General features: G+C 38.7%; 1 protein-coding gene across 3 annotated transcripts; it reads right to left on the reverse strand.

Moving 5' to 3' along the window:
- Nucleotides 1-2,273: 2,273 nt before the first annotated feature.
- Nucleotides 2,274-23,627, reverse strand: LOC100515741 (UDP-glucuronosyltransferase 2B31). Of its 3 annotated transcripts, XM_013998009.3 has the most exons (6): nt 22,877-23,627; nt 22,107-22,255; nt 8,779-8,910; nt 6,745-6,832; nt 5,630-5,849; nt 2,274-3,450 (listed from the first exon to the last, which is right to left on the reverse strand). In XM_013998009.3, exons 1-6 carry the CDS (start codon nt 23,604-23,606, stop codon nt 3,171-3,173), a joined length of 1,599 nt encoding a protein of 532 aa, XP_013853463.3. In that variant the 5' UTR covers nt 23,607-23,627; the 3' UTR covers nt 2,274-3,170. The 3 variants fall into 3 exon arrangements, with proteins under 3 accessions (XP_013853463.3, XP_084828545.1, XP_084828546.1); XM_084972419.1 differs by lacking the exon at nt 5,630-5,849; XM_084972420.1 differs by lacking the exons at nt 2,274-3,450; nt 5,630-5,849; nt 6,745-6,832; nt 8,779-8,910 and adding an exon at nt 19,979-20,117.
- Nucleotides 23,628-24,818: the final 1,191 nt, after the last annotated feature.

Consider the following 24,818-nt stretch of genomic DNA (forward strand, 5'->3'; position numbering starts at 1 on the left):
TAATTGAAATCTTAAACTTATTTTAAATACATGTGAAGACTGAAATCACTGTGGAAAATTTTCCATGCATTTAGATGTTAACAGTTAATGCACGTTATATTTTGCTGTATACAACGCTTATTTAATGCTTTACAATGGACATTTATGCAAACTGCTAATAAATCCATGAAGTAGGTGATGCCATTACTTCCTTTGCTTTTCACTAATGGGGTAGCTTGATCATAGAGAGGTTAGGTAACATGTCCAATAGCTCATAACTCTATTGTATTTATGTGGTGAGTTCAATTGCTTCTATCTGTGTTCAGTCTGCAGCCTCTTAAACATGATGGTATGGTGCCTTCTTTTTCTGGGTTAGAGTTCTTTTTAAAATGTAGTATTGATAGTTTCCCTTACGAAACTACATTTTACTTGTAATCATGCGACAAAATGTAATTATTTTTCCAGTTAAAATTGCACTTAAATATACGGGCTTAGAACCACAATACACATGTTATTTTTACAAAATGAGTTATAGCTCTGGTCTTGCCCGGGCTCAGCCAGGGGACTCTTGTCAGAGATTTCTCATGTGATGACAGTCTTGTGGTGGCTAGGGTTGAAATCCTGTGGACATACCTGGTGTTTGGCTTGAGAAGACCCAAACCACTGTGGAGGTGGAACTCCCAGGACGTTTCAGGCTCATGTGTGTGTCTCTTCACCATCTGCTCATTTATCCTGGAAACTTTGGGTATGGTACAGATCTCCATAGTGAGGAGGGAGACAGAGAGACGAGAGAGAGACAGAATGTTACATTTTGTAACTGCACCTTGGAAATTAAGCTCAAGCATTTGTGAGACGGCAGCAAGACTTACTGAAGTTCAAGTGAAGCTCAACTTCTATTTCATGGGAGTACTGTCACATATTTATGGTCATGTCTCAAAAATACTACAAAGAGAAGTTTTTGAAGTTAGCCAGCAGAGGTCCCTAAGGTATTGTAAAAATCATGCAATGTTGACCTAAAAACCACAGTAAAGTCCTTAAAATTTTGTGAGTTAAGATGTTTAAACTACTGAAATTTTAATTGTGTGTTCTAGTACATTTATTTATAATATTTGGACTATGACTCTGGTGTCCTTAAAACTGTCCTTCCTTGGACCTATTCCATCGCATGCCAGATTTCCAGTCAATTCGTGTTTTCTTAAGGAATCGATTGCTATCATGATATGAACATCTTAGCACTCCACAGCTTGGATTAATATGTTTATTCCAGTCGTTATTTCAAAATCACATAACTAATGCATAAAAACATTGTTGTGAGAGGGCCCATACTAAAGAAGTAATCAAATAAAAACAAATCTTTAGTATTGGAAATTCCAGTGTATTCTTTAAGATTATTTCCTCTGAGGTATACAAATCACATATATTTAAATTGATTTCCAAATACTTGTTTTTGGTAACTGTGGAACCTGTTCTTCTTTACCGATTATTTAATGTGACGTGGAGAGCATTCAACTGTATTGCTCACATCTCTCCATTCTCTCCCATGGTGGTATGTAGCCCATGCCTGTGCTGTACGTTCATATACTGACGGCCATTGAAGTGCTAGGGGGAATCTTCAGAATATAACTGAGAACATGTGCAGTTCTTTCTACATGACACATTCCTAGATGTAGAATTACACTCCCAAATCACATGTTCACATTTTGTTGAAAAGTGTTTTTTCCACGTTATACTTTGAGAAAAATAGCCATGCCAGATTATTTGTTTGGCAAATCATCCGAAGGGAAATAATTTATTAGCTCAATTTCCATTGCCCAGAGCATGAGTGAGGTTTGTCACCTTTTATATGTCATTGGCCAATTCACATCTGTGAATTTCCTGTCCCTCTCCTTCATTTACTTTCATATGAGACTGATTTTTTTGTTTGAGATCTGTAGTAATCCTCGCTGGGTGAAGACTACCACATCTTTTTCTGTCACACGTGGTGCAGGATAGATTTGAGACAATTATTTAAGCCCGTATATGTGATTGAACAAATTTTATCTGCCGTGGCCTTGTATTGGTTCTATGTTTCTTTAAAAATGTGTCTGGGAGCTCCCGTCATGGCTCAGTGGTTAATGAACCCAGCTAGGATCCGTGAAGACATGGGATCGATCAGTCGCTGGCATTCTGGCATTGCTGTGAGCCATAGTGCAGGCTGGCAGCTGACCTCCAATTCGACCCCTAGCCCGGGATCGTCCATGTGCCAAGGGTGCAGCCCTAAAAATGGAAAAACCAAAAAAATCATTAATTCACTCTTTGTTCAACAAATACATTTTATTTCACAACATATCTGCAAGTAATTAACTGATATAGATCGACAGATCCAGGTACATTTGTAGAAAATGAAAAATAAGTCCCTTTGGAGTACAGGTTATTTAGTATGTTAATATGCAGTGGAGAACTTAAGTCAACTACCAGAGGCTGAATATGGGAGTGGAAGTCATCAGATGAATATTTTTAAAGATAATAAGAAAATGAGAATTAGGGTATGAATTCAAAGATTTTCACACATAGATCTATTTTTTTTAATAGCAGTTCCTATATTTTGAATTCTCCAAAATTTCCCAGGGAAATACGTTAAAGTGGATGACGGTAACTGGCTTGCCAGGGTTTTAGACAGGAAGTGATGCTGAGGCTGGATGCAGAGGAAACACCAAGAAGTTTTAGGAGTCTCACAAAAAAATGAAAGGGTAATTCTTCTTACATAATTCCAATTATTGCACACATTCTCTGGCAAGTTAAAACTGTAAAATTCTTCTCCAAAATAAATTTAATTATTCTGAATATCGACAACATGTGGATACTCTGGGTGTACTTGTTATTGTTCTTATGTCTATGCACCCCATGTGAACCACAGTTAAATTCAATCATGTCTTTTGATATAACTATTGAATTAAAATAATAACCTTCAATGTATACCCATGTAATTCTATTTTGATGGATTTTTTCACTAGGTGACCTCTTGGCATGACCTAGGTCTAACTCTGAAACAGGCAGAAAGTCCCTGGTGCATAAGTCTTGCCCTGAGATGTTAAATTATGAGAAGTCATTTTGTCACAGGAGGATGGGAACCTTGTCATACCTCCTTCCTGCTGGAATAAACGGAAGAGTTCTATCTACTGGGCCATACCCGCTTCTGGCCTCAGATACAGCTATTCCCTTTTTGCTTTCTTTCTTGCATTAGCCAACTTCCGGCAACAAAACAGACAACCCCTTGTGAGGGCAAATGCAGCCGTTGCCACACAGGCCAGCAGGAACCCAATGACATCCAGAGAGTGGTACTGGTACCAGGTGAGGTCGTGGGCTGCTGGCCGCAGGTGCTTGGTTCCTTTGTGGCGCATGACAAACTCGATCCAGAAGACCGCCCGGTCCAGGGGCTTTACAGGCTGATCATGTTGAATGGTTGATAACCTCATCACGTTTTCTTTGTAGCTGAAGGACAAAGAAGCAGAATCAATGTAGAGAATGAACTAGGAAGGATAAATGTGACATTTTCGTGCCAGTGGTAAAAAGGAGTGTCGCACAGTGGGGAAGAAAGACAGATTATTTTTCAGAGATGACTATAGAGACCTTAGCTTATGGGCTACAGTTTGTTACATGAGTAGGATTTCAACCTATGAAGAAAAGAGAGGAGATGTGAGAGGAGAAGTAGTTGTAGTATAAGGAGTGGAAGAACTTAAGTTGCAACAGCAAAAAAAAAAAAAAAAGAAAAAAAAAAGGAAAAAAAAAAGGGAAAAGAAAGAAAGGAAGTGCAGTAACTATGTGCTTTGAAAGTTCAAACTTTGATTTCCCCAGTAGGGCATTGTTAATAGACCCAGTGGACAAGTTTTAAAATACTGTCATAATCCAGGGATATGCATAAATCCATGATGGTGTTCAGAGGCCAGTCTAGGCAGGGTTGCTCAGGAGCTGGTGTTGACCTAGTATTAGGAAAGTAGTGGTTAAAAGGGTGGAAGTGGATTGCCTTGGTTTGAATCCTGACTCTGACGCTTACTTTGTTGCCTGCCTCTGTCTGTTCCTCAGTTTTTGAGTATCAGATGGAATGGTTAGGAATAGCCTCCTATCTGATTATTGGGAGGAACAATATATTGATTTGTAGAAGTGTTCCTAGCCCACAGTAGACTCTCAGTGAATGCTTGCTAGTATTGATATTGGTTTTCGTGGTAGCTAATTTAGAATAGAGTGTGCTCAACATTTGACTTATTTGGCATTGCAGTTACATTTGTTCCCACTCTGTTAAAGTCATTATGGATCAAAAGGCACGGAAGGAGGAGGCCTCGAGAGATAGGGCTCACAAACCGGAAATCCCAAGGTGCTATGGCATGGGAAAGGAGCAATAAGGATGGAGGTCAGTTCTGTCCTGTTCTGTGGAAACACAGAGGGAGCCCTGGGGCTCTGAGTGGAGGGTGGTAATCAGGAAGTGTTTGTAATACAGTGGAAAAGTCTGTAAGGAAGTAGTAAGGGAATGTGAGCTCAGGACTTAGTACGATATATAACATATTGTAATCAGTCAGTATAAACTAGGTAAAAATTATCTTCATTTTGGATACTACCTTCACACTCTTAAAAAAATCAAAATCTATAATGATACTAGAGATGTATTTTTACATAAAATCACCAAAATGATGTATACGTAAAAAACAAGAAGAAGAAATATGTACTTCTTACGCTGCTCTCTTCGGATAATCGTTGTGCTAAAATTAAAATTTAACAACACTGCTTTAAAGCACAAATGTCCACAGTGTATTATTACCAATATATTCTCCAAATGTGTATTTTCCAAAATCATTGTGAAACACAGGAGATATTCATATTTATATATACACATACATGTATATGTCATTGTTACAATATTTATAGTATTCGAGAAATTAATATAAGTCATGAAATAATTTGGAAGCCGAATGACTTGCGTTTCTGAAAATTGGGCTTTTATGTAGTAATGTACCAATGTCTTGTCCAAATCAAATGCTTTTTTATTTTATAATTCTTCCAAATAAGACAAATGCAAGCCCAAGCAAAAGAACTAAGACTATAACTACATTGATAGGTAGTATCTGTCTTATTGTATTGGGGTACATTAGAAAGTTCTAGGTGTTACCTGTTCTCAGTAATGGGTTCAAAATGTTAGCATAGAAACTTTGGGAAGTGTTAATTGTAATGGCAATTTGAGATTGATTACGTCATGGTGGTTTACTAACAACAAACCATCTTGGAAGAGGTTTAAACATTAAATGAGTCCATGTGCCGAAAAAAAAGTCACAAGTCTGCAAATGACTGCCTTTATAATATACATGATTTCCCAGTTGAACCTGGTTCAAAATGCTTCTTCTTAATTCTTCTGCTCCTACCTCAGTGATTGTTCTCATGCGAATGATTAGTGCTTTCAAAATTTTCCCACCATCCTTACATCCTCTGACAAAAGTTCCCCCTAAAAGCAGGGGAAAAAAACCTTAATGTGACCCAGTAGGTTACTGATGACTGTTTCAAAGCATTGAGCAAAGCTTACTCCTCATTTGTTTATGTCAAGACTCATTGCTGACCCACTAGCCTTCATCTGGGAACCTCTCTAGAAACAGCATCAAGTAAAAAAAAAACAAACTATACTCACAAAGGGTTGTTAATGACTTGCTTCAAGGCATTGACCAGATCTGTTGTTGACACTGTGTCCAAGTCCAATCTTACAGCTGCTCCCTTGACTGTCATGTGAGCGATGTTATCAGGCTGATCAGCAAACAGAGGAATGCCCACCATAGGGACCCCATGGTAGATGGCCTCAAAAATGCCATTGGCGCCACCATGAGTTATGAAAGCTTTGGTTTGGGGATGACCTAGGATTGAGTGAATTTCAGGAAAGGAATTAATTTTACGTCTTAAAACAAAATGATCCTGTGCACATTAGAAGGCACTGAAAGCAGCAGTGTCTTCTAGATAACAGATGATTATGTACAGGAAATGGCATTTCAAGTGCTTTCAGAACTCAGAGCAAGAAACCCCTTGGTCTGCTGGAGAGGTCAGTGAAGACTTCATGAAAGCAGTGCTGTGTCACTTGCATTTCACAGATGAGTCCAAGATTGTCCTGTGAGCAGGACTTCCTTGAAAGAACCTCCTGGGTCAAAGAGAGCATGTGTGTAACCCAGGGGGGAGACAATGCCGGAAATACCCGCTCTCCAAGAAGTAGGAGGTCACTGAATCTGATGGGAAGGGCATCAGGGTAACAGGAAAAGCATAAAGGTAGTGGCACTGGAACCAGAGGAAAGAAAAGCTACACTGTATCATGAAATCTGGAATCAGCTCATGAAACAATTTTGGATTTTTTCCTGTAGAAAATGGAGAGTCCCTGGTAATGAAGGAGGGCTTGGTTTTCTGTGGCATTTCAAATACCTCTAGAGAGGGGGAAAGACTGCTGCAAGGAAAGAATTCAGCGAGAGAAAGACAATCCACAACGTTCTTTCTAATTTCACTGTGAGAAGCAGTTACAGTCAAAATAAATCTACTTCGATTCTGGCCATGAGAAATGTGACCTGCTTTAACAAAATGCCATCTCTATTGTAGTCGCTCCTCTTGTCCTCAGAGGCTGGAAATAAAAATAAAGGACCAAAGTTTTCTTTCTGAAAATTAGTTTCAATAATAAATGCTAGGAGAATGATAGATATTCCTGTAGAAGTATTAACATTCTGCTCAGCTGTTACTCATGTTTTCAGTATTTGTTCTCCCAAGTCTTACCAAGAAGGTCATTTTGGGGGATCCACTTATACAGCCGAGTATTGGGTCCTAAGGTATCAGGTTTCTTGCCTTCGTATTTCCACAGAACCTGTCAGGGTAAAGAAATCCTTGATTCCATGAATCAACTTCAGAGTTATAGCAGTAGAGTTCTATAGAGATTCAAAGACATCTAGTTAAATGCTCTCCATATGACAGCTAAGGAAATGAGGCCACACGCTCTTCAGTGACAGTAACTACGAATGCTCTGACCTCAGCTCACATTTACACAGTTATGATTATATTCAGTCAGGTATGGACTGTAATCGTGACCTCTCACACATGATGCCATAGGCAATTGAGATTCAATGACAATTCAAATATTTAAGAAAATGTTAGGTGCTCTAATTCTATTGAAAAAAAAAATAGTGTCAAATTACTAGTCACCTACACATTATTTTTTTTTTATTTCATACACAAGCTTTGATTTTCAAATTTGGTATTCACTTGTGTATTTCTTTTTGACTGCTCCTTATGTTCACTTATACCTTGAGTTATTTTAGGAGAGTTTTACACCTCGTAATTGACATGTATAGGGAAATGGAAGTCCTTAGGCTGTTAGGAGAAATAAATGTTTTTGCTTATTTATAATTTATTACTAATAAGTTAATTAGTACTGCTTAGGAAGCATAAGGAATTTTAGATTATAAATCGATAAGCACTAATTCCAAGAACAATGACAATTGGTAATTTCTGATATGAACCCAGAGTATTGCCATTATTAAAAAGTTTAGAAATTCATTAAATTTAGAGACGGGGAGTTTGTTGGTAGTTTGTAAGTAAAACTAAGTCTGTTGAAAAAGTTGCAGAACTATGATGCAAAAATGTATTCACTGGACTCTGAGCAGTTTAACAATGAAGCACAAGGCATTGACCGCGTTGGTCAAGATGTGGTTTCTATGCACAGTACCAAAAGAAGTTACTAATCTTGAAATTCCTATGCAATTTTCATAAATTGAATTATAATTTATTAGTGCTTAACCCCTATTTGCACTGTGAATAGAACATCCTTTAAGTTCCCAGCCAACAATTAGCGTACCTGGCTAGGAGAATACTAGGATATCAGATAGTAAACTGAAAAGGAATATCCAAATATCCAAAGACACCAAGTGTATATTACATGTTAGAAAATAGTTTTCTGCTCTATTTTATGGAGAAAGAGGCAGCTGCGCTTTTTCCATGCCCGTCTTCCTCATGCTTGACCCCTTGGTATAGTCCCTCCTCCTTCCTCAGTGAGGAGGGGTAATCTTCAAATAGGTTAGAAGCAGAGTTCATTAAGGGCCAGACTTTACAATGCACAGGGTTCACTTTAAAGGGCAACCCCCCATCTTCATCTTTTATCTTCCTGCTTCAGACATTGGCAGGACCCAGTCCAGTAGGGGAGGCTGATGTTTCTCTTTGTCTAAATCACTGTGACTATGGGGGTAGCTGGAAGCAGCCTGATGAACCCTGGCTACTCTTTCTCTGAACAGCACCTTGAAGAGTACACAGAATGGGTGTGTGTCAACATTTAGAGGAGTTCAGTAGGGTCCGGGATTATCTGACAAGTATGAACTGCATGTCATATTCCAGACTTTTGCCAATATTGCTTAACATTACTGTGCTATTACACTTACTGTTAAAATTTAACTCCTGAGAACATCTCTATGTGAACCATGTCCTCAGGAGTCCTTCTGGGTAAAGGAGCAAATGACTAGGCAAAATTTGGTATTTCTTTTCCTGTCCATGATATCATTATAATACCAAATTTCACAAGGTTGCTGTTAAATAACTTTTTTTGGGGGGGATTACAATGTTAAACCAAAATTACTGTCAGTCAAATATACTCTGTCTACAAATGCAGCAGCTGCCATGTATATTTTGCTTGTCCAATATATCTGAGATAAGGTGGACCTATCATGATGGTTTGCCTTTCTTGCAGGAAATGTCTAATCAGGTCTTTCACAGAATTTAACAGTCTCATAAAATAGTTGTCCACAATTGTATTCCTTCATCTACCTTTTGGGGAATCTGGGCAAAGGCTGATGCAATTGTATTGGCTCTTTCTTCTGTCATGTTACTGATCATTGACCCCAGAGTAAAGAGCACAATACCATGTTCTCCAGCACTCTGGACAAACTCTTCCATTTCCTGTAAGAGAAGAATTTGCTGCATCACAGAAGAGTCACAACATGGTCGAGATTATTGGAAGGATTGCTACAAACAACAAAAGAGAGAAAATCTGGTAGCATCAGAAATTATTAGCGTGATGGCTTTAAAAAAATAGTAAAATACACATAAAATTTACCATCTTGATCATTCCTAAGTGCATAGTTCAGTAGGTGCAAGTACATTCATATTATGCACCCAATCTTTAGAAGTTTTTCATTTGGCAACGCTGGAAATCTATTTCCATCGAAAACTCCATCATTCTCTTTTCCCAGGCCCTGGCAACCTTCTCCTTACTCTACTCTGTTCTACTCCGTATTTCTACAGAAATGCCTCACCTGGATACTTCCTTATAGTTGAATGGTACAGTATTGATATGTCTGTGACAGGCTTATTTCATTTAGTGTAAGGTTCACCCATGTTGTGTCAAGTGTCAGCAAATGGCAATGAAGATAGCACAGTCCAAAACACAGCAAAAGCAGTTCCAAGAGGGATTGTTTGGTGATAGAGTCCTATTTCAGAAAATAAGAAAACCCTATGGAACCACAAAAGACCCAGAATCGCCAAAGCAATCCTGAGAAACAAAAACCAAGCAGGAGGCATTCTCTCCCAGACTTCAGGAAATACTACAAAGCCACAGTCATCAAAACAGTGTGGTACTGGTATCAAAACAGACAGACAGACCAATGGAACAGAATAGAGAACCCAGAAATAATCCCTGACACCTATGGTCAATTAATCTTTGACAAGGGAGGCAAGAACATAAAATGGGAAAAAGAGAGTCTATTCAGCAAACATTGCTGGCAAACCTGGACAGCTCCATGCAAAGCAATGAAACTAGAACACACCCTCACACCATGCACAAAAATACACTCAAAATGGCTGAAAGACTTAAATATACGACAGGACACCATCAAACTCCTAGAAGAAAACATAGGCAAAACACTCTCTGACATCAACATCATGAGTATTTTCTCAGGTCAGTCTCCCAAAGCAATAGAAATTAGAGCAAAAATAAACCCATGGGACCTCATCAAACTGAAAAGCTTTTGCACAGCAAAGGAAACCCAAAAGAAAACAAAAAGACAACTTTCAGAATGGGAGAAAATACTTTCACATGATGCCACAGACAAGGGCTTAATCTCTAGAATATATAAGCAACTTATACAACCCAACAGCAAAAAAGCCAATCACCCAATGGAAAAATGGGCCAAAGACCTGAATAGACATTTCTCCAAGGAAGATATACAGATGGCCAGCAAACACGTGAAAAAATGCTCAACATCGCTGATTATAAGAGAAATGCAAATCAAAACTACCATGAGATACCACCTCACACCAGTCAGGATGGCCATCCTTAATAAGTCCACAAATAACAAGTGCTGGAGGGGCTGTGGAGAAAAGGGAACCCTCCTGCACTGTTGGTGGGAATGTAAGCTGGTACAGCCACTATGGAGAACAGTTTGGAGATACCTTAGAAATCTATACATAGAACTTCCATATGACCCTGCAATCCCACTCTTGGGCATCTATCCGGACAAAACTCTCCTTAAAAGAGACACATGCACCTGCATGTTCATTGCAGCACTATTCACAATAGCCAGGACATGGAAACAACCCAAATGTCCATCGACAGATGATTGGATTCGGAAGAGGTGGTATATATACACAATGGAATACTACTCGGCCATAAAACAGAATGACATAATGCCATTTGCAGCAACATGGATGGAACTAGAGAATCTCATCCTGAGTGAAATGAGCCAGAAAGACAAAGATAAATACCATATGATGTCACTTATAACTGGAATCTAATATCCAGCACAAATGAACATCTCCTCAGAAAAGAAAATCATGGACTTGGAGAAAAGACTTGTGGCTGCCTGATGGGTGAGGGAGGGAGTGGGAGAGATCGGGAGCTTGGGCTGATCAGACACAACTTAGAATAGATTTCCAAGGAGATCCTGCTGAGTAGCATTGAGAACTTTGTCTAGATACTCATGTTGCAACAGAACAAAGGGTGGGGAAAAAATGTAATTGGAATGTATACATGTAAGCATAACCTGACCCCCTTGCTGTACAGTGGGAAAAAAAAAAAGAAAATAAGAAAACCCCCAAATAAACAACCCTAACTTGACCTCTATGGCATCTGGGTAAGGAAGAACAAACAAAACTCAAGAGTTAGAGAGGAAAGAAAACATAGAGACCAGAGCAGAAATACATGAGATAGAGATGGGGAAAAGAAGAGAAAAGATCAATGAAGCAAAAGGCTGGCTTCTGAGACCAAAGACAAAACAATAAGATAAAATAAAAACGGTTTTCCCATCATGGGTTAATGAATCTGACTGGTATCTATTAGGATGCAAATCTGATCATTGGCCTTGCTCAGTGGGTTAAGGACCTGGCATTGCAGTGAGCAGTGGTGTAGGTTGCAGCTGCAACTCGGATCCCTCATTGCTGTGGCTGTGGTGTAGGCTGGCAGCTATAGCTCCAACCGGACCCCTCTTCTTGGAACCTCCATATGCCGCGGGTGCAGCCCTAAAAAGACAAAGACATGAAAAAAACCCTGGTTTTTGAAAAGAGAAACAAAATTGATTAGGCTTCAACTAGACTCATCAAGAAAAGATGGGAGCGTGCTCAAGGCAATAAACTTAGCAAAGAAAAAGGAGAAATTACAGCTGACACCACAGAAATGCAAGGATCATAACAGACTCCTACACCCACCTCTATTCCAACAACAGATGTAACCTAGAAGAAATGGACACTAAGATTTTTACTAGGGTAAAATCTTCTAAGACCGCATCAGGAGGAAACGGAAAACAGAAATAAGTCAGTCACTTGGACTGAAATCAATTATATCATTTAAAACATCCAAAAAACAGAAATCCAGGATCAAATGTCCTTGCAGGCAAATTCTATCAAACATTTAGAGAAGAGTTAACACCTCTATTTCTGAAATTCTTTCAAAGATTTGCTGAGGAACTTGCCTGTGCATTCTATGAAGCCACCCTCATCCTGATTCCAAAATCAGACCAAAACACCTCACCAAAAAAGCACCCCTCCAAAAAAATACAATAAAATAAAAAGACTACAGGCCAATATCATTGTTGGACATAGATGTAAAAATACTCAAGAAAATGTTACTATCTGGAATCCACCAGTACAATAACTGGATCATGCACCATGATCAAGTGGCTTTTATACCATGGATGCAAGGATTTTTTAATATACACAAGTCAGTCAATGTTATACACCACATCAACAAACAGAAGGCTAAAAACCATATGGTCATTCCAAAAGATGCTGAAAAAGATTTTGACAAAATTCAACCCCACTCATTTGTTGACCCTCCAGAAAGTGGGCAACAAGGGATCCTAACTCAGTATAATAAAGGCCATACACGACAAACCCACAGCCCACATCATTCTCAATGTTGAAATGCTGAAACTGCTTCTGCTAAGGTCAGGAAAAGGACATGGAGGTCCATTCTCACCAATTTTCTTCAACATAGTTTTGGCAGTCCTAGCTACAGCAACTAGAGAAGAAAAAGAAATAAAAGTAGCGAAGAACGGAAAAGACATATACCTATCACTGTTTGCAGATGACATGATACTATACATAGAACCTCCTAAAGATGCTACCAGAAAACTGCTAAAGATAATCAATAAATTTGGCAAAGGTGCAGGACTCAAAATTAATATGCAGAAATCTCATACACTAACTACAAAATATCAGAAAGGGAAATCTGAAAAACACAATCCCATTCACCATTGCCTCAAAGAGAAGAAAGTACCTAACCTACATAAAGGGGCAAAAGACCTGTACTGCAAAAACTGTAAGGCATTGATGAAGGAAACCGAAGATTACACAAACAGATGGAAACATATGCTATGTTCTTTGATTGGAAGAATCAATATTGTTAAAATTACTATACTACCCAAGGTCGTCTACATATTCAGGACAATCCCTATTAAAAAACCATTAGCATTTTCCCAGAAATGGATCAAAAAACTTGAAAATTTGTATGGAAACACAAAAGACCCCAAATAGCCAAAGCAATCTTGAGGAAAAAAACAAAGCTGGAGGCATCAGTCTCCCTTGCCTCTGACTACACTACAAAGCTACAGTCATCAGAAGAGTCTGGTTCTGGCACAAAAACAGAAATATATGTCAATGCAACATCATAGAAAGTCCAGAAATAAATCCATGCACTTGTGGTCAACTGATCTAAAGGAGGCAGGAATATACAATGGAGAAAAAAACAGTCTCTTCAATAAGTGGTGCTTACTGAACAGCTACATGCAGAAGAGTGAAATTAGACAGCTACATGCAGAAGAATGAAATTAGAACACACTCTAACACTACACACAAAAATAAACTCTAAAAGGATTAAAAATCTAAATGTAAGACCGGATACTCTAAAACCCTTCAAGGAAAACATAGGCAAAACACTATGACATAAACTGCAGCAATATTTTTTGGATCCACCTCTTAGAGTGATGACAACAAAAACGAAAATCGACAAATCATACCTCTATAAACTTAAATGCTTTTTCGCAGCAAAGGAATCCATGAATAAAATTAAAAGACAAGCTGCAGAATGGGAGGAAGTATTTGCAAAGCGAACAACAAGGGATTATTTTCTAAAATATACAAACAACTCATGCAGTTCAATATCAAAAAATAGTCAAAAAATGGGCAGAAAATCTAAACAGACGTGTCTCCAAAGAAGACATACAGATAGCCCTCAGACACGTGACAGGGTGTCCAGTGCGGCTAATAGCTAGAGGTATGCACTCAAAACTACAGCCAGGTAATCACCTAGTCAGAATGGCCGTCATCAAAAATCTCTATACAGCAAAGGCTGGAGAGTTTGTGGAGAAAAGGGACCCCCCCCTTACACTGTTGGTGGGAATGTAAGTGGGTGCAGCCTCTATGGAGAACAGTATGGAGGTTCCCTACAAAAATAATATAGGACTACCATATTATCTTGTGATCTGACTCCTGGGCATATATCCAGAGAAAATCATAATTTGAAAAGATAAATGTATCCCAACGGTCACTGCAGCAATATTTACAGTAGACAAAACATGGAAGTAACTTAAATGTCCGTCAGCAGAGGACTGGATGAAACAGATGTGGTACATGTATGCAGTGGACTCTGACTCAGCCATAAAAAGGAGTGAAATAATGCCATTTCCGGCAACATGGATGGACCCGGAAATTATCATGCTAAGTGAAGTAAGGAGGAGAAAATACGTCATATGCGATCACTGATAAGTGAACTCTAATGCAAGTGATACAAAAGCACGTACAAATCAGAAACAGAATCAAAGATTTCAAAACCAAACTTAAGGTTACCAGAGGTGAAACATAGGCAGATTAAATTAGGGGATGGGGATTGACATATACACACAATCAGATGTAAAAGAGGTAACTCGGCTCTACCGTATAGCGCACGGAAATCTACTGGATACTGTGTAATAACCAATATGAGAAAATAATCTGAAAAGAAATGAGTATGTGTACATGTAACAGGATGTGTAACTGATTTACTGTGCTGTATACCTGAACCTAACACAACTTTGTAAGTCAATTCGACTCCAATAAAATCAAATGTGAATTCCAAAAGAAAGAAAGAACGTTGCCAACTGTCAAAAAAATTGTGAATGTTGTGTTGTGTCAAAATTGACTTTTAAAGGCTGAGTAATATTTCTTTTTCTTTTTTTTTGTCTTATTTTTAGGGCCTCATCGGTGGCATATGGAAGTTCCCAGGATAGGGGTGGTATTGGAGCTATGGCTGCCAGCCTACAGCATAGCCACAGCAACCCAGGCTCCAAGCCGTGTCTGCCACTTACACCATAGCTCACCGCAATGCCAGATCTTTCACCCACTGAGCGAGACCAGGGGTTGAACCCACATCCTCATGGATACTAGTTGGGTTTATTACCGCTGAGCCACCATGGGAACTCCTAGGCTGAGTAATATTTCATTGATTGTAGATAATACATTGTGGTTTGTGCTTTACCTGTTGATTGACAGTTGGGTTGCCTCAACCTCTTGGATTTAATGACTAGTGCTTTCATGACCATGGTTTGCCAAATCTCTTTGGGATCCTACCTTCAACTTTTGTGAGTATGTACCCCAAAGAGGAATTGGTGAACTATCTATTAATTCTATTTTCAATTTTTCGAGGAAGCTCCATATTTTCTTTCTTTCTTACTTTTTTTTTTTCTCCAAGGCCTCTCTCCTGAGGTTCCTGGGAAGGAGATGTGGGATATGAAGTCAGTTTCTTGCATTACGGGTATTTGTGCAAATGTGTGTGTGGGTTGTGTGTGTAAGCAAGAAATGAAATCAAGCCAGTACACAGTAGTGAGGAAGAGATGCTATTCAACAATATTGTCCTCAGACTCTTCATCAATAATGTTAATAGTTAACACAGATTCTTGGAAGGCAGGCACATAGCAGGATTTAAGTTACCCTTAATTATTACTATAATTCTACTGAATCATTTGTTTATTCTAGACAGACTTTCTGGAGAATTATTTTAGACTAGTCATCAGTATTCCATTTCCCTGACCCTAAGAATGAAGAAATATTTGTGATTTGAATGACTTGATATCTATCCTTCTCTCAGCTCTATAGTCCTTATACCTTACTTTAAACTTTGTCACGATTTCCCAAATTCTCTCTCTCTTACTAATCACTGGATTGAGGAGTCTGGTGTTTGACTTTGGAAACGTTCCTGGGTCCTTTTTATCATCCAGAGATACACTGTGTGGTTAAATATTTGAATGACCATATTGCTGGGTTTGTTTACATATGACAGCTTTTGCCCTGAGATACATCGCATAACTGATGTCACAGTAGAACGTAGATGTGTAACGGGTTGTAAGGGACCCTTCATCACCATCTCACAGAGCCCCCCAGGGAATACCACCCCACAGGAGAGGTATACCAGGGTTTCCATAGCATAGTTTTGGTCACCTGTTGTGTGGTCACTTCAGAGTAAGTGAAGCTCCAGGTGAAGCCCTATTTGCCTGGAGTTGTTTCAGAATTAGTTTGTCCTGTGATTTCTTTGCATTTCCCAATATAAATGTTATATTTTATCCGCTAGAACAATATCCAATTGCGGAGTGAATGTACTCTATGTACAAAAAATGTGGACAGGCAGAATTTTCCTGGATATGTGTTCCAAAACCACACACCCATCTTTCTTCTTTTTTTCTCCTTTAAATTCATCATTCTGAAAATAACTACCCAACCCTTCCACCATAAAATGTATGGCTTCTCATCCTAATTGTTGTCACAAAAGTTCTTTTCAAAATGATGATTATTATTATTGTTACTATTATTATTTTGGCCGCATCTGCAGCATATAGAAGTGTCTGGGCTGGGGATAAAATCCAAGCCATAGCTGTGATCTGCGCCAAAGCTGTGCCAGTGCTGGATCCTTTAACCCCTGCCCACTGCGCCACAGAGGCAACTCCTTCAAAATGATTTTTCGCAGAAAAGTAAAAGAGGATTTAAAAAAGAAACCTCGGTCTTGCAAATTATAATGTGTAGAGTTTTAATAAAAATATAATTTCACCCTGATGATATCAGGTTCATTATTAAGTTCACTGAAGTTTTCTCATGACTCCTCTTACCACTTCCAGGTAATATACACATACCCGTTTACCTCCAGCGGTCGTTAAAGTTACCTGCCTTCAGTATTTTGTCTCATTGGCTTGCTACCCAAGGCTGCTTCATCTCTGCCATGGAAGATGCATCCCTATCGTATTATTGTAATACATCATTTCTTCAAAAATCGGTCACTGATGTGAACTGGTTATTCTCATTCTCTGACACCTTTATGAAAATATGGTGAGCTAATGGCCAAAAAGAAGGCAAAATATGAACAATTGTAAAAATGAACTAAGATTTACTCATACTCTCTGTGCAAGGATATCCTTAGTTTAAAATTCATATGCTTTTCTAAGGAGATGAAATATATGTGGCATCAAACATCATGCAGTTTAAGGTTTATAACGTATTGATTTGTTCATGTATACATTGTAATAGGATTGTCATGTTCATGACTGTTCGTACCTCATTCATGTCACATAATTATCATTTCTTTTTTTGTGGCTGGAATGATTAAAGTCTAGTCAGAGGAGGATTGATGATTATAACATAATATTGTTGTCCATATTCACTGTATGATAACTTAGCTCTCTAGGAATTATTTACTGTAGGATGCAAGTTTGCGCCCTTAAAAAATTCTTTCCTATTCTCCCATGCCTGAGCTTCTAGTAGCCACCATATCCCTCTCTGTTTTTACAGGTGTGACTTCTTTTAGATTCCACACATAAGGGATGCCATACAGGAGTTCCCATCGTGGCGCAGTGGGTAACAAATCTGACTCGAAACCATGAGGTTGCGTGTTCGATCCCTGGCCTTGCTCAGTGGGTTAAGGACCCGGTATTGCCGTGAGCTGTGGTGTAGGTCACAGACACGGCTCAGATCTGTGTTGCTGTGGGTCTAGCGTAGGCCAGTGGCTACAGCTCCGATTTGACCCCTAGCCTGGGAACCTCCATATGCCATGGGAGCAGCCCTAGAAATGGCAAAAAGACAAAAACAAAAACAAAAACGGATACCATACACTGTTAGTCTTTGTGCAAAAACATAAAATTTACAAGCATTAGCTAGACTAACCATGAAAAAATAAAGAATCAAATGGGTTAAATTAGAAATGAAAGAGGAGGCATAACATACTACAGAACTATTCAGGGCCACAAGACACTGTCGTGTAGGAGTATGTGCCAACAAATTACGTAATCAAGAAGAATGGATATGTTTCTAGAAACACACACTCTATCAAGGCTGAATCATGAAGAACTAGAAAATCCTAGCAGTCATAATTTGTAAAGATATTAAACCAGTAATTAAAGATCTCCAAATACAGAAAACCCCAGAACCAGATGGCTTCATTGACGAAACATTTAAAGAACAACTGATGTCCGTCCTTCAGAAAATTAGCAAGGAGAGAGGAAATATTTCTGAACTTATTTCACAAGGCCAATAGTACCTCGATAAGCTATAGATAAAGACATTACAAATAAAGAGGCCTACAAGCCACTATCCAGGATGAATACAGAGGCAAAAACTCTCATCCAAATATTAGCCAGCCAAAATTCCTGACCATAGGAAAAGGATTGTATACCATGACCAAGTGGGATTTATCCCTAGGATTCAAGGATGGTTCAACATGCCCAATCATTGCAGATAGGACCTTGCATTAATAGGAAGAAACCGAAAATAACTTGATCATCTCGATAGATGCAAAATAACATTTGACAAGAGACAGTATCCTTTCCTGATAAAAACTCTCAACTTATAGGGTAGAGAAGGAACATACCTCAACATAATAAAACCCATACATGACAAACCCAAAGCTAACATGATGCTCAACAGTGACCAATCGAAAGGTTTTTTTTTCTTCTGCGATTAGGAAAATGGCAAGGGCGCTCGCTCGCACACTAATTTGACATAGTATTCCAAGTCCTAACAGCACAACGTGGCAAGGCAACGTGGTAAAAAGTATCCAAATCAGAAAGGAAAGAGTAAAATTCTCAGTTTTTTTTACAGATGGCATGAATTTTTGTATTGGAAATTCCAGAGACTCAACCCAAATCCTAAGCTAACCAACAAATCCAGTAGAGCTGCCAGCTATAATATCAACACACAGAAATCAGTTGCATTTTCCTACACTAGAAATGAAACATCTGAAGAAATAGCCCATTGATAACAGCATCAAAAACAAAAATGTAAGTAGAGACGTATTTAACCAATGAAGCGAAAGGTCTGAACCTTGATAACTCCGAGACTTTGTCGAAAGAAATAAAAGACATAAATGGAGAGGCATCGTGTGTTCATGGATCAGAGAGTAAATGCTGCTGAACTGGCCTCACACCTTCCAGTTTCAAATTGTACTGCAAGGATACAGTGTTTAAAACAATACAGAACTGGCCTAAAAATAGACAAACAGACCAGTGCAACAGAACACAGGGTCACGGGATTAAAATTGTGAGTTTATAGTCAACCACTATTCAACAAGGGAGGCAAGAACACCCAATGGGGAGAGGTTAGTCTGTCTCTTCTTCTCTGAGAAAACTGAATAAACACATGCAAAAAAAGTGTAATGCCGCCTCTATCTTACATGTCTCTTAAAAATTAGCTTAAAATGGACCAAAGACATATACAGATTAGACCAGATACTGTAACTCTCCTAAAAGAAAACATAGGGAGAAATCTCTTTGACATTGGTCTTGAAAATGATTATTTTGGATATGACACCAAAACTATGACAAAAGAAAAAAGTCAACAAGTGGAACTGTATCAAACTTAAAATCTCCTGCATGGCAAAAAAAAAAAAAAAAAAAAAAAAAGGAGTCAACAAGTTGAAAACAAAGTACAGAATGGGAGAAACATTTTCAAATTGCATATGGAATGAGGGATTAAACCCCAAAATATATAGAGAGCTCATTCAACCCATCAACAAAATTCATTCCATAGAAAAGAGTAAATGAACAAAACTGACATTTGTCCAGAGAAAACATCCAAATGGCTAACAAGTTTGTGAAAAGATGCTTGACATTACTAAGCATCAGGGAGAGGCAAATCAAAACTGCAATATCACCTCGCACCTGTTGGAAGTCTACTACTAAGAAGAGAAAACCGTTGGTAGAATGTGGAGAAAAGTGAATGCTTGTACATCATCACTTAGAAGGTAAATGGACTCTGCCTCCATGGAAAACAAAATGAACATTTCTACAAAAAATAAAAAATAGATCTGCTATGTGACCATCTATTCCACTTCTGGGTATGAACCTAAAGAAAATAAAAACAGGATAGTGAAAAGCTGTTTGTGCTCCCATGTTTATTACAGCATGATTCCTAATAGCCAAGGGAAATAACCTAAAGGCCCATCAACTGATGAATGCATAAGAAGATTTAAACACACACACCCACACCCACCCACCCACCCACCCCCACACACATCCACACCCACACTCAAAAAAACACACTGGATGTTACTCCTCCATGAGAAAGAAAGAAATCCTGTCATGTTCAACCACATGGATGGACCTTGAGGACATTCTTCTGGAAATTGTGCTTCCATTTGAATCGTTCTTCTACTCCCACACCTAAATATACATCGTGACATATAGTTTTAAAATTGTAATTCTAACTGATATTCTTTTGTTACCTGCAAGACAACTGTGATCTCGTTATATCTGTTATTTTCCAGCTAAACCGCATACCTGATTTAGCATAAATAGGTATTTGATAAAATGATTATAATGATGTGATGTACACACTATAATTTACTTAAACATTGCTTAATTTTGGATATGTAGATTACTTCCGGGGTGACTTTTATGAATTACTGTCCAAAATAGCGTGTTTGCACATCTCGATTATTTTCCTGTATAGTTTCATAGGCGTACACTGTGAAGTCAAAGGCTGTAAGCATTTTTATGATTCTTGATGAATTCTGCCAAACATCTTAATACTTTAAGAAGTATAGAAATTTTCTGAGAGAACATAATAACTAATGGAAAGGTTAGTAGTTCGAAGGAATTGCTTCTTTACGTAATGAAGTCTTTCCAGTCATTGACTCAGATTCAAATCTTGTGTTGCATCTTAGTAATAGCAGCTACTATTACTAATTGTTACAATTATACTGTTAGTCATCTTTCACTCTGTCCTTCTTCCTCTCCTCCTAACTTCCCCTCCTACCCACAGTATCACTTTCCTGAAATGAGAATGGTGAGCTCTTTCCAAAAATAGGGCTAGATAGCACAGAAATTTCACTAATGTTCTCTCAGCCTCTGGATATTGTAAGAGCTACCATAGAGAATCCAAACAATTTGCAGTCAAAAGAGATACTGAGTTTTCTCCTTGAAAGAAACATCAGTTTCATTTTTCCATCAATAAGGAGTGGACAAAAGGCTCTCCTAAGGGGTCACTCCCAAGAGTTGGCTAAAGAGTATTTGCTTCCTATTTATGTCTAAACTACACAGAAAACCGATCGTGTCAACTTAGAACAGACTAGATTCTTGCTTACCTTCATGAGGACTAGCACCCTAGAAACTTGGGTGATTTTTGAGAAATTTTGGGATTTTTTAACCTATGGGCAGTTTCCAGATTCAAGAGGTATAAATTATTTTCTCTTTAATATATGTTCAGAATTTATGGTTTCAATATGTGCAGTGTATGTTTTCTCTGTGTTCACACCGTCAGGCCGCTATGAACTTGGGGCCTACGTTCCTTAGGGTGCTTTAGAGGTTTGCTATAGGATTGGTGTAGGCAGAAAACACCTGGCCTAATAGACTAAGCTATGTCTTTTATGCTGTATGATGTGAACCCTGGAATTTCAAATGAGGCACGGTTTAAATGCTGATGTGCAAGTGGGGAAAGGTTGGATTTGGCCTCAGAAGTTGTTAAGACTTACATTTCTATCGTTGAAGAATGGTATTTTTTTAGCTAGGGCACTGGTGAAGGGCCTCATCCTCCAAAATAATTAAGAAACTTTTAGAATCTTTTAGAATTTTAGAATTTAGAATTTAAAATTAGGAGTATTAGAATCTTCTCAACTAATTACTAACCTTAAAAGCTTCTTAGCACTAAAACTTTTAAAAATTAAATGTAAATTAAAAAATTACATGTCAGCTTTTCCCATTGTCTCAAATAATGTAATGGGCCTTCCTGAAAGATAAAGCAAAACAGTAACTAAAGTGACACATTTCACTTGATGTTTATGACTTGCTTGCATTCTGTCTTTCCAGGTAGAGTGCCAGGTGGTAGAAAATGTATCTACACTCTTTCTCTGCCTTTCAGCACCTACTCCTGGTATATGCTAGTCATTTAATGTTTATTCTTATAATGAATGTCTGATGCCTTATTATATGTTAAAAAACGAGGATGGTAATAACTGATATATTCTCAAAGTCTCCCAGAGGTCCCTTTATTTCATAAAGATACTGAAATTCAGAGAGTTGAGGCAGAAACGAATATGCGAGGTACTAATTGGCAGGTCATTCTATCCATCTTCCTATTCGAACTAAGGAGTGGAGGATTATTCCTACTGAAAATGTAAAGTAGAAAAAGCACAACAAACCAAATCAGGTTACCTTAGGTAGGGGTTTGGCAGGTTTGCAATGGAAGCCTCCAATAAATTCAAAATTTGGTAGCAGTGGGCGGGGAAAATCAAAATCCCAATAATTTCGAATGAGCCACATGTCAGCTTTCCCCATTGTCTCAAATAATGTAGTGGGCCTTCCTGAAAGATAAAGCAAAACAACAACGACAAAAGTTAGATGAAATGAGAATATATTCAGGTGCATACATTAGGTAAGTTTTGGAAAGGAGCTTGGAATGATGTAGCCAGAGATGTTTGCAAATGTCTGTTCTTGATAAAGCAGTTATGTATCTTCGTGTAATGTATATCAGCTCATCTCATATAATGCAGAAATGGAGCTACATCAGTAGAAACAATCTCTAAATACTCCCCAGATTTTTGTGTTACACACACCTGTGTGAGTCCTCAGTCTACCTGTCATCATTTATTATGACATTCTATGAGGCTTAGAGTGACCTTTTTAGTGAACGTAGAACTTTAGTAATGTGTTTATAATTGCTTGGAGAAGTCCTAAGTGTTTTAATATGTGGCTTAGAGTTTGGGGAATGTTCTGAACTAGTAATACTTCACAGGGTTTATCTTACCCAATGATTTAATGTTTCCAAAGTGTTTACAAGATTGATGGATCATTTTATATTTTCATTTTTCATCAATTCACTTATAAGGGACAAATTCCTGGGGCTTAATATTTACATAAACGCAGCCACCAAGGCATTAGGAAACTTAGCTCTTCATGTTAAACCAACTAAAAGCATGACTTACCTAGTGCTTCACTGTAAAATTGATTCCACTTCTTCTCATTAAACGTCTGGAACCAGAAGTCCAAAAAAACTACATATAACATATTTTTAACCCTCTCCGTGAATGTCATGTGATCACTAAGTTCTGACATAACAATAGGTACATAGGACGGTGGGAATGGAAGCTTTCCACCGAATTTTTCAATTGAATAACCAGTTGAGAAGCGGAGGCTGTACACCAGCGGTATGTTGAGTATCTCAGCCACCAGCTCACCACAGGGTATAACGGGATCTGCAAGAACAACATCAAACCTTGATTCTTGTAGCTTTGTCATAAATTTCTTGTTTAATATAGCATCTTTACAGAGCTTCAGTGCAATGTCAGAGAATTTCCAAAAGAAATTTTGAATTTTTAAAAGATGTGTCCAAAGTGAATCTTTTGTAGCATGTCTCCATTTCTCGATAAACTGCTTGACAAAATTATCAAAGTAATCTTTAGTTATCGATGTAGGGAAAATCTCAAATTTGATAGTAGATGATTTGTTGACATCAACAACAACGGCAGCTGGCGATGTCAGAACCGTCACCTCATGACCCCTGCTGACAAGTTCCTCCAGAATTATCTTCATGTTAATCCAGTGACTATATTCCATTGGCCACACCAGCACCTTTCCACACCTGCCAGAGCTAAAGTAGCACGTCAGCTGTAGCAGCAGCAGGAGTGAGAGCCATTTCAGAGACATCTTATTCATATGTAGTACTTTTTAAAAATTAGTCTACCCTTTTGTTACTGCCCTTGCTTATATCCGAGGAGAAATCAATCAGGAAGTTAAAATATAACTCCTACACCTTAAGTAAATACCTTATATGAATGGTCAGCAGCTGTGGCAAGCAACTGAAGGGGCAAAGTGTAGAACACTCCATGTTCCTGTGGTGTGCTGAATGTTGTTCCTGGGCTTTATCCATCTAAAAGTCAATGACCTTGCACAAGCACATGAACTATATTATGTAAGAGATAAGACATTTGTAAAATCAATAGAAAGTGAGAGGCCCTCTTGTCTCCTTTCTTCTTGACAGGAAATTAGAGATAAGGTGATACTAGCAGGATGGAGTGTTATGGGGTGCAACACCTGTATCCCCCACAAAAACAACAAAAATAATAAATGAACAACTATGAATGATGAATTATAAAGCATAAACTATAAATTGTAAAGCAAATGTAAATTACTTTGGGATAGCTCTGGGCCACAGGGAAGGAGCAGCAGATACCCTGCAGAGTTTAAAACCAGAAGATGGCCATATAGTAAAGCTTAGCAAAGATGGGATCTCCATCATGCCCTCCTCCAGTTCAGAGCAGCTTAGAAGCAGCAGGGCTCCTTTCAGAGGAATTTCACTTTAGGAAGAAAGGAGACTAGGAGAAGGTCCATAAGGCTTAGACACTTTCAGCCTTTGCTGCTGAGGGCTTCCCCAGCCTTCCCCAGCACAGTCCAGTTGCCAGAGCTGCCCAGGGCCCTTGCAGCCATGTCTTTTCTGAGGCAGGAGCTGTCCCTGTGGTGACCTGACCTTGAGGCCCCATCAGCCCTCTGCCTTGCTTTTCCTGGTTGAGTTGCCACAGTGCCCTGCCATTGATGGCACTAGAGCCACTCCTGTCTAGTCTCCTCCCAGGATCTAGGTCAGTGCTTTGTCCTGCTGTGGCCGGGGCTGTGCTGCTGTTGCTTTGCACTCACGCTGTGTTTTTCATTGTGGCTTGGGTTGGCCATTACCTAGCTGAGGTGTCGCTGCTCTGCACTGTATCTGTGGGTCCTAAGTCATGGCCCCAACCTGTCATTCCTTGGGCTAAGGGGCTGCTACTCTGCGCTTTACCCTGGGTCCTAAGTCAGTGCTGTGACCTGCCAATACTACTGCCACACCACTGCTGCTCCAAATCCCACCCCATGAGTCCTGACAGGTGGCTTTAACAGGCC

Source organism: Sus scrofa, chromosome 8 (assembly GCF_054392235.1).
Source record: "Sus scrofa isolate SSC_HxYL_T2T_F1_AM1 chromosome 8, Sscrofa_HxYL_maternal_Yorkshire_Landrace_v2.0, whole genome shotgun sequence".
Lineage (NCBI taxonomy): Eukaryota > Metazoa > Chordata > Mammalia > Artiodactyla > Suidae > Sus > Sus scrofa.

Excerpts from the sequence above, each read along its gene's own strand:
- LOC100515741 (XM_013998009.3), bottom strand. The coding sequence starts at position 23,606 with ATGAATAAGATGTCTCTGAAATGGCTCTCACTCCTGCTGCTGCTACAG. Across the intron at positions 22,256-22,876 it reads ATTTTACAGTGAAGCACTAG|GAAGGCCCACTACATTATTT; the intron begins GTAAGTCATGCT and ends TTTATCTTTCAG. Across the intron at positions 5,850-6,744 it reads CCCCCAAAATGACCTTCTTG|GTCATCCCCAAACCAAAGCT; the intron begins GTAAGACTTGGG and ends ACTCAATCCTAG.